The sequence below is a fragment of the Gavialis gangeticus genome, unplaced genomic scaffold, assembly GCF_001723915.1.
Source record: "Gavialis gangeticus isolate Ggan-Ray unplaced genomic scaffold, GavGan_comp1, whole genome shotgun sequence".
In the NCBI taxonomy this organism is placed as follows: domain Eukaryota; kingdom Metazoa; phylum Chordata; order Crocodylia; family Gavialidae; genus Gavialis; species Gavialis gangeticus.
In genome coordinates this window covers 260,385,986-260,396,905 of record NW_017729032.1, presented here as the reverse complement: position 1 = coordinate 260,396,905, position 10,920 = coordinate 260,385,986, and the positions used below count along the sequence as shown (strand labels likewise).

At 42.2% G+C, this 10,920-nt stretch overlaps 1 protein-coding gene across 1 annotated transcript in view; it reads left to right on the top strand.

Annotated features, from left to right (window-relative positions):
• The window catches only part of ALCAM (activated leukocyte cell adhesion molecule), a 122,572-nt gene that overhangs the window by 107,674 nt on the left and 3,978 nt on the right, over positions 1 to 10,920 (top strand). The window contains exon 15 of the mRNA XM_019525792.1: positions 4,599 to 4,715. Coding sequence (XP_019381337.1) covers positions 4,599 to 4,686 — 88 coding nt within the window. The 3' untranslated portion in view covers positions 4,687 to 4,715. The remainder of the gene's footprint in view (positions 1 to 4,598; positions 4,716 to 10,920) is intronic.

Here is a 10,920-nt window from a genome sequence, read left to right as displayed (position 1 = left end):
GTTAGGGCGGCTAGGAGCTGGAACCAACTTCCAAGGGAAGTGGTGCTGGCCCCTACCCTGGGGGTCTTTAAGAAGAGGCTGGATGCCTACCTGGCTGGACTCATTTGAGTCCCGTTTTTGTTTTGGGGTTTTGTTGTTCTCCCGCCCTGGCGGGGGGTCGGGCTAGAAGATCTACTAGGTCCCTTCCGACCCTAAATCTATGAAACTATGAACAACAAAAATTGGGCTTTGCTGCTACTTCACACACATTTACCACAACACTTAAAAGTTACGAGTCATATTATGTAGAAAACATTTGTAACATGACGTGCAGATTCTGCATTGTTCACATGATTACCTTCCATTATATTAACTACTTACTTTCTTTTCATATGAACGTGATTAATGTTGGTGTGCATTTGTACCAACATGTACCTTTTTTCCCCACTGGTCATCATTTCTTCAATGCTAGAATATTGGCTTCAGGCAAGTCCCTTCTTTCTGCTGTTGGTCATTCATCAATAGTTGGTCAAAGATGGTGCAGATGCTGCTTCTTATTCTGGGCTCTTTTTTTCTGTGCAGTCTTTAGTAAATGATGAGTTTGAGTAAAAATCTAAACAGGGCTTTCAAAAGCGATGCCGTTTTATGAAAGTTCATGGTTCCTGCTTCAGTGCAGGGAGAGACTTAAATGCACTTTTCTGTTGGTCGCTGCCATGTTCATCAAGCAAGCTGAGATGACAGGAACACCTACTACTTTGAATTTCCCTCTTAAAATAAATCACAGTACGAAATGTTGAGTCTGGTGGTAAAAGGAAGCCAGAAACCATGGGAGACTAATTCTGAATGAACTCTTATATTTAACAGTTTAAATCAAGGACACAAAAAAGAAAATATTGTTTTTCCATTAGTGAATATCATACTGAGAATGACATCCAAGTAAAACAGCTGAAGGTAGAGCTCACCCCAATCCAAGGGGAGACTGACATGTCATTTATAGAGATTACGGGATCACCAAAAGCAGGCATATTCTTGGAGAAAACTCAGGACTTTTCTTGAAGCAAAGTGTGAGATGTCAGATGAGGAGTCTAAATTTTAGTGAACCATACAAGGATCTGCATAATCTGAGTAGGGGAGAAAAGTACAGGAAGCTGAAACAAATTATAAGTAAAGCTGTAGTAGTACCTGGTCTTAGTTACAAGTCCACTTCAGATAAATAGATGCCACTGCTGTTTCCTGCGACATGTGATGGCATCAGGTAGGTTTGTATGGCTATACATAACATACTACCCAGCTCCAACAGGTTTGAGAGCGACTTCTAGCAACATGTGGTATCTAGTTAAGCTGCTGTAGTAGGGATACACTTCCCAGAGGATCTACAGCAGTGGTACTTTAGTTTAGTTCACATTGAGATGTCCTAGCACACTGAACAAAGACTAGCAGCACTGAATTCTGCACTGTAGATATGTCATGACTTGGTTATAAAAGTTGCACACCAACCACAAAAGCTGGTGAGTGCAATACAGTTAGCTGCCAGAAGAACCAATAGGGGGATTTAAGTGCATTGCCAGCTTGCCACTAGTTGGTTACAAACTCAGGCTGTATTATTGTGGCTCTTGCGCCAGAGTTTTCCACTCTTGTGAGCATTGGCACAGCTCCACCAGAGTCAAGGTGCTGGTTGCTTCAGTAGCAGTAAGAGCCCTGTGTTTTAATAGGCCTGAGAGTATTGCCTGCCCAAGGATCACTAATATTTAAAGCTGTGGCTGTCATTGGTAGTGTCTGGGGGAGCACTAGTATTGCAGTGCAGCACAGGACTGTCCAATTGGTGCCCCAGGAAGGCTTAAGTTATAGCCCCTGGGCTCCTGCCCAGATACCATTCCCCTCATTGCTCTGGCTGCAACACCTTTTCCCTAGGCTCTTCCTCTCTCCTCTGGCTACTGTGTCCTGCCTCTGCCCCAGGGAAGGTAGTGGTGGGGTGCCCATGAAGACATGCATTGCAGGGCTGGGTGTCTGGTAGAGGTGGGGGGGCACCCACATGGGCATGCAGAGGAGCAGGAGGAAGCATCTGCTTAGCCCAGTGGGCTGTGGCTCAACTGGTGCAGCATCTGCAGCCCCGAGGAGCTAGGAAGCTGAACAGCCCTACAGTAGTGGTATCACAGGCTTCTGCATCCATTAGAAAATAACATCGTGATGCTTCCATCCTTAGCGTTAGGTATCAGAAGAAATGGCCAGATTTCCAGACATACTGAGTTCCTCCAGCATTTATTACCTTCTCTGGGCCGTAACAGGAGCTGTAGCTCCTCACTGGCTCTGAAATTGAAATCTCCATCTTCACAAAAAATTACATTTGGGGCCTGAAAGGTTCACGATGATGTCTGTGATATCAAAGGAGAGAGAAACAGAATCTAGCATAGTTAGACAAGTTTCTTACGTACAACTCTCGAACAATAAGAAACAAAATAGTTGGATCCGTTTATCAACGTACAGTTTTAGCATCTGCAGCTGTAACATACAGAGGGTAATAGTGGGTTCAGAACTGACTAGTGTTAACGTGAAAGCCAGCCTGGCTTAGGCTTTGCACACAGTGAAGGACACAATGAAGTTATAGTAATTTTGCCTAATTCTCTTCTATTGTGACTTTATATTTGACATACACCCTTACGTTTCTATAAATTAAAGTTTAGCCCTGCTTCCTCTGCTTCAGTCATGTTCCATGGCTAAAGCAGGATTTTGCTTATTGGACTTTGTCAATTAATGTGCAACTGTTAGTGCCCTTTTTAAGCAAGCCCGGTAGTCTTGCTGGAGACACCCCAGAATGGTTATTACCTGTCATCATCTGCTTAGGTGTTATGGAGGAGACGTTTCATGTCTTGTTATTCAGATGACAGGCAAAATACATCTTAGCCAACAAGTAAGGCTTAAAATTATCTTTTAAATCTCCCTAATCCACAGTAAATTTATTAAGCTAGAAGTAGTTTATCCAATGTTAGGATATTCTTTTTTTCCCTTGTATTATGGTCTTGCAGTGCATCTCTCATTTCCTCTCTGAGGTGTCAGATGAGAAAACAAATAAGTTTACTATACAACAGAGCTTACTATAGTGCGACTAGCAACTTTGTGACAATCTTAACTATTTAAATGACAGGAGTCAGTGATAATGAACTAAAGCCACTGATCTTTGTACTAGCTGGGCTTTCACACCAAAGACCTCCCCACTAGCCATACTTGAAGTTTCAGGCTGTTGTGCGTACCCAGAACTTCAGAATTTTACATATATACATTTTTTTAAATCAGGCCCAAAGACCTGTACCTTCTTTGCATCAGGCCATTTCATGTGCCTTGCACAGGGGACTTGGCATGTCAACCACGTGTGATTTGGAATATATTTATAATACACCAAAGTTGTCCTATTTTGTCCTAACCCATTATCTGAATTAAGACTCAACTAACAGCACTTCTCTAGGATGCTTTAAAGAACAGTTGCGGTGCTTGCCTACCTCCTTGCACACACTAAGAGCATGCATGCAGACATTCCACCAATGAAAAATAAAGGTACAATAAAAGGTTACATGATGTATGGTGTCAGTCTGTGACATGTCAGACTCTTGCTAACTTGTGTCATCACTGAATTCTACAAGTCAGTGTCACCTCAGTTCTTTACCCTGAAGCAAGGGTGAGCACATGCATAAATCTGTCACAACAGACAACTTTTTCTGTAGAGGAAAAATTATCCACAGAGAATGTATATATGATAAGCTGCTTTGACACATGGGATTTACTTTGCCCCACTCAAATATGTTGCCCATTTACATTTTAAAAGTGATGGCCTTTAAAACGTTATCACACCACTGCAGGAATCTTTCACCTTGGCAGACAGTGAAGCTTCTCTCACACATTGAATGAATGGCTTAGTGGTTTTATTGTGCTAAGCTACACTAAGCACTTAACTCATTAATTCATCTTCACTACTTATATTAAAGATGACCTGCTATTTAAACGAGACGTACCTCTTTCTCCTGCTGCTCAAATATTTACACATTCTCTTTTCTACCCAAAAGTTGTCAGTCATAACTACCAGAGATCTAGAAACAAATAGCATCCAGGTGGTACCCAGAATGCTTTTCCAGCACAGCATAAGTTCTCATTAACTTCTTCACAGTAAGGGAGCTTCTGCTGTTTTGGCACAAGCTCTGAAAAGCAATTATTCCATGGGCGCACACAGAGACTGCCATATTGGGAAGGATGCTTTTCTTACAAATCTCAATTTAGTTTGTTCATAAACAAGACTTCCTTAATACAACACGCAAAGACCTATGCAATGAATGTGTCAGCAAAATGTGTACAGCCAGTTTAACCTTACTAAGTGTGCATGGCAATTAAGCTCAGATAATTGAGGATCTTTTTAAAGCAGAGTATGTGTATGCAACCTTACATCAGTGCTAAATTCTATGGATAAACTAATACTAATGCCATCAATATATTTATGGCCATATGCAAGCTTTTTACTAGGCTGGTAATTAAATTGTGCATGTTTTCTGTATTGGAAAGAGGCATAGCATATTAAAGTTTTGATGGAGCAAAATGCAGAGTCATGAAAATAAGGTATTATTTTTTCATCATAGGGCAGCATCAAAACATGTAGACAAAGACCTTGGAAATACAGAAGAGAATAAAAAGCTAGAAGAAAACAATCATAAATCTGAAGCTTAAAAGACAAAACATGTCAGTCGTCATTCCAGGTGGGTGTTGTGAACTGCAATGTATGGTATATGTTTATCTACTATTCCCCACTTCTGCGTAGAATCAGAATTGTTTGCTTGTACCTTCCATCTTGTTCTGCTAAAGGAGATGTTTCCTTCCATTTAAAAGGTAAGTAGCTTGTACTCTTAGAGCAAAATGGCCCTGAATTTCTCATTAGTGTAAGGTCAACAGTTGCCATCTGGTCTAGCAAGAACTGTGAGATCTTGTAGCCTTATTTCAGAACACAAGGATTTGTATTAGAGACAGTGGGAACTACCATATTTACTCAAATATAAGACAAGGTTTCTTTCCCCCCCCACAACCAGCATAGCAAAAACAGAGCACCTTGTCTTACATTTGCATACAAGGAAATCTCATTAAATACATTGTGCATCATTGAACTGCTGCCAAAAGCAGCATGTGCTCAGTAATGGAAACCAACTTTGAAGCTGATTAAATGCAGCTAACACAGAACATGATTATAAAAAACATGGTCCCCCTTAGGCAAACATACTGATGGGCACCTTCCAAATGGAAACGTTAGTGTAGCGCATCTGATTAAGATATATGGCAGTTCCCATTAAACTCAGTCTCATAGCTGACTCTTTTCTGAGTAATAGTGAGCCATTGATTAGTTTGACTTCCCTTCACTCCCACAGCTGAGCTGTGCCTTTCTTGTCCATTTCCAATTATTCCTGTTTCTTCACCAGCCTTAAATATCTGCAATCACCACCAAACGGGGCCCCAAACAATTCACCCAGATTCTCTCTATCTGTTACCTTGTTGCATATGATTAGAGTGGCCCTGCATCTCATCTGCTTATGAGTTATGGGATCCTCGAAAAATGTGCAACAAGAACAGCTGGTTCCAGTCATAAGTGGGGGCTAATCAGCACGTGGATTCTTTTGTGGTGGTGGTGGGGTGGGTGGGTAATCTGGCATACACACACACACATACTGAGCAGCGCTGAGTTATGGGGTACAGTGCTGAGCATGGCTTGAAACGCTGTTGACTTTGGAGCCCAGCCCAATGAACAATAAAGCCAAAAGGCTCATAATTTACTGTGACTTGTATCATGCATAGTTTGGACTGTATACAAATAGGTACAGAAGTGCTGCTTAAAAGTGTGTTTATGGGGTACTTGAACTAAAACTTGTAGTTGTTTCATAGAAGTTCAAATGTATCTATTCCAGATGAACTAAGTTTTTTGGGCACCCATAGTAATTTGCCTATATGCATATTTCAGTCAGTGTTTTCAGATTTGCTCCTCACTTCCATCATGTGCTTAGGGAGAGCAGGCTCTGATGGGGGGAGGGTGGGTAGGGAAGGAGCAGGATGCAGAGGACAAGGGGGCTACCTGACCTCCCAGATTTATTTTCCCTGCTGTAGCAGCTGGAGGTGGACAAATTCAATAATTAGATTCTATACCTGGAAAAGTATAACATCTATACGTTTTCTATATATGTAGACTCTAGTAATTGCAGGGTCATCTTATATTTGACTACATACAATACTTGCATCGCTGTTGTCTTGGGAAAGTGAGAATTGCCCCCCTGGACAGCTAAGTGCACACGTACATAAAAATTGGTAAAGAACTCTGACATTCATAAGCCAATTCACATAGTATTTTCCCCAATTGTTATATATCAGTTAGTATTTAAGTAGCATAATAACTAAACTGAAGAAAATATTGGGTTTTATATTGAAAAAGCTGACTTAAAGTAAAAGGAACATATCACTGCTTACAGTAGATAAAAGTAATGTTTGTAAACACCTCAAAAATGATTTCAGTTCAAGGGACAGGAAGCTCCACTTAGCAGAAAGCCACTGAAAGGTAACTTGCCTTGTTTTTTCCATTGGCCTTGCTATTGCCCTTCCATTGGAGATGGAGGCAGTAACATTGCAGTTGCCTAAGGCCTCCTGAAGTTTTTGTTCTATAGAAATTAGAAGTGGGAAAATCTACACCCCACCCGCAATAGCACTGCTAAGAGTACAGAGGTACTACAGAGATAACAACAGCACCGTATCCAGTAGTCAGATGGATGCACCACTGCTATATCAGTCTTCTTTCAGTACCACAAGCAAGGATTCACACCATCTTGAAAGAGTAGTGTCATATTTGATGTACATTATAGACATCACAAAGGAGTGGGAACTTAAGACATGGTTGTCAGTTAGGTGCCTTCTAACAAGTTAACTTATTTACTTATTATTTAAGTAAGTATTTAAATATTACACTCTCTAATTGCTTGCCTTTTAGAATTTACAGGCTTTGAAACTCTAAAAGGGCCTGATTTTTCAGAATTCACTGAGCACTAATCTTTAGTCAAATCAAAATTATAGATTTCAAGGAAAGTAACACTGTCGCTGCAGTAGAGCAATAGAATATAGTTTAAAGAGGATGATGACCAAGTGGAGAAAATCCTAAGCCCTTTTTAAAAATTCTAGATATCTGTGACTAATTGAAAGGCATTACATCTTGCCTGGGATCCACAAAAATCACAAGGCAAATTATCTTGCCACATGCTCAAAACTTTCATAGAAGTAAAGGATGATCAAGTTAAATATTATATGCCTATATAGGCGGACAGGAACAATGCTACCTTGAGAAGCAAAAAGATTTGGTTGACTGGAAGGTGCATTTCAAAGGTGGAAGAGCCATAAATGGGGATTTCTTCTGGTTACAGGCTACAAGGAAATTGCTTAGGTAACTGGGGGGAAGGGATAAACACAAGACAGGTGAGAGGAACTGCTCTTGACAATGCACAGTGGCAAGTTAAGTGAGAGACTAGCAAAAAGCTGGATCTAGCTGCTTTATACAGGGCTTCAGCAGAGGGGGGAGCTTAACTACCTAGAGTTAAGTTCAACAGAAGGTGGTGGGAGGGGGGGAGGGTACAGTCTGGTGAGTCAGCAGTGGGTGCCCTTACAAAAGTGGGTTATTTGTGATATGCTAGAAATATATCCCTGTCCATATATAAATAATAATATTAAAATATTATCTCTCTCTGATATTATATACCTACCTACCTACTCATCCATCCATGTATAAAATATTTTAACTATTATGTACATTTCGCATATCAGGAATAACACACTTTTGCAAGGGCACCCATTGCTGACTCACCATTCAGAAGTGTGTCCTCGTGCAGCAACTTGACATTGTACCTCCCCACCCCCCATCACCCAATAGTTAAGAGTCCCCCTCTGCCGAAGCCCTGTATAAAGCAGCTAGATCCAGCTTTTTGTTAGTCTGTTACTTATTTGTCACTGTGCATCTTGTCAAGGGCAGTTCCTCTCACCTGTCTTGTGTTCATCCTCCCTAGTTACCCAAGCAGTTTCCTTGTAGCCTGTAACCAAAGAAGTCTATTTATGGCCCTTCCACCTTTTGAAACCCACCTTTCAGTCTCTCCCCCACCCCCAAATTGTTTTGTTTCATGAACGACTTGTGCCCCCAGCGGCTGGGGTGAGGGCACAGAAGCAGCGGGAGTGTGGCGGCAGTAAGCAGGAGAGCTCCTGCAGACACTGCTGGTGCTGTTGGCAGTGGGGAGTGGGGTGGTGAGCACTGACCAAGGGTTGGTGACCACCTGCTGGCAGTGGCCAGCGGGGATCGCGGACTGCCCCCACATGCCACTGGCAGTGTTGGCAGCAGGGTGGTGAGCAGCGACTGCCTGCAGGCACTGCTGACAGTCGGTGGTGCCTCTTTGTAGGGGGTGTACCACCATATTCTGGGGGGTGCACGTGCACCCACGTGTAACCCCTACACATTGCCCATTTTGTTTCAAGGTAGCATTGTTCCTGTTCACCTTCCCACTGAGCACTTTAAGAAGGATACAACCCAGCAATAAATCCAACACCCACCAAGTGTGGCCAGCAAGTCTAATGGAATAGGATTTGTCCAACTCTAGGCCTCCTGACTTTTACCTCCCTGTTAGTGGGCATGTCTACACGTTCATTAATGCACCTTTGCTACTACGTGTTAAGTTTGTAATATGAGGTAGTGTAAAGGGCACTGGCCCACACTAACATGCAGTAGCAAAGACAAACAGCTTTTTTTGTAATGCTTCTACTGCGCATTAGCACTGTTTTTGGCATCTCGTGTAGATGTACCCAGTAGGGGCTGAAAGGTGCCAAGGGACCTTTGGCAGGAGGTATAGAAGCAGTGGAGATGCAGGCAGCAGATGTGGCTTTAGCATGGGATTGGGGTTTAGACTGCAGCAGCTGCCTGCCCCCTGCTACCTTGTACTATTCCAAGAAGAGGGGCTTTTCCCCCCTCCCCCCATGTTAAATGGCAGGAGGGGAGGTAAAAACCTCATCTTTGAATTGAGTATAAGTTGTAATATTTATCTGAATAAGGTATAGTGTTTTCTGTATGAATATTTTAGTTTAGGTGCCTCATTAATGGACAGTCTGAGATGGGTCATACTAGGACAAGCAGATGTCTATATGATCACATCAATTTCCACTTAAAGAAATGCCAGAATTACTCACTCGGATGACTCCAACTGGATTCCCATCAGAGTGTACAGGACCAGTTTAACTAAAGTCATCAAAACCCACCTACAGTAAATAAGCTTCCCAGAGACCAGAAAACTAGACAGGATTTAAGATTCCCTTAGGGGAACAGGGCTGGGGTGGTACAGTTGCTAAGGCACATGGTTTATAGCCTAGCGGTCACAAGTTTGAGGCCATAGCAGAAGTGCTCACTGTGTGGCCTGTCAGATTCCTGCAAATTCTGCTAAATACTTTTTGTCACATGGACATGAAAAAAGAAAGGATCCTTTGATAGGGCAAATGCTTAGTCCTGTGGTTGTTGTCAACCTTCGTAGACTCTTCACTACTACTTTGACTACAGAACAATAATAGAGCTGTTCTTGTTGCAAAGAACTCAGAAAGACGGCAACAGGTCAGAATATTTTGACACTATAGGTTCCCATTTGAAATCTCTGGGTTTATCTTGCGAGTCGTGTCTAGGTATTTGCACACCAAGCACCCGCTGTCACCCTTAAAAGGATCTTGCAGTGCCAGAGTGCTGTCTCACACCGGTTCAGAATCACTACCCTAGAGCAGGGGTCCAGGATTCAGTCTGCAGAGCTAATTGTCTGACCCACAAACTTGGGGCTTCAGTAGTATTCAGCAGCAAGGGCAACAGCCATTGCTTTTCCCCGTGGCCAAGAAGAAAGGAACAGGCTGCAGGTGCTTTCCCTATGCCAACATGGGGAAAAGCAGCAGCATTGGGTGCTTTCCCTGTGTCTGTGGGAAAAGCTGGGTCCTAGTATCACCCACCCCCAACTCAAACTGGATCAGTTCAGCTCACAGCCTTGAAAGACTGCTTCCCTAGACTAGGGAATGCTTTATAGGAAGAGGGGAGCCATGTATACCACAACATTTTTCAAAGCATGGGAGAAAACAAGCTGGGAACTCTTCTTCCACCTACCAGCCTCATGTGCCTCCATCAGCAAATGACAAGCATCTTTCAAATCCTGGAATTTCCTTCTGAGTCGCTGTTTGCAAAATAACTCCCACACATGGTTAGCCCAGGAGACAGTGCTTAGAAGGAAGCCAGCCAGCAGCCCACTGAATATATTTGGAAGCAAAGAAAAAGAGGGGATTCTTTCCAATGCCATGGGTTGGTATTCTGCCCTACAGCCAATCGTACAACATCTTGCTGCTGCTTCATGAATTTTCTTTGAACTACTAGCCTGAACTTGAAGTGGTTACTAAGAAGTATAATGCAAGTGACTCCAGGGCAGAACCCAGACTCAAAAGATACTGTCTGTTAACCCACCAAGGATATGAAGGTTTTGGAATAAATGTTCTCTCAGATCACAGATTGTCAGAGGTCTTATTACCTTATTGTTAAGTTAAGGCTTGTGAGTGCCTTTTGGGAAGGGGAAAAATGGAGGAGACAGAAGAGGATGCTAGTGAAATACTCCTATTTTTGCTTAAAAAAAATTTGAAGAGAGTAGAAGTGTCAAATTGGTCCCTGAACATAATTGATAAGTTATCTGGGAAAATGGTAAAAATATGGATCTTGAAAAAACCATAACATACAAACCTAAATTTTCTACTCCAATATCAGTAAGGAAAACACTTTTTTCTTTCATACACTCATCTTTTGAATGGTGATTCTGGGCACTTCATGCAAGTGCATTTCAATGGCAGACAGAATTAACTTAAGCATTTTAATTTGTTTGGGGTTTTTGG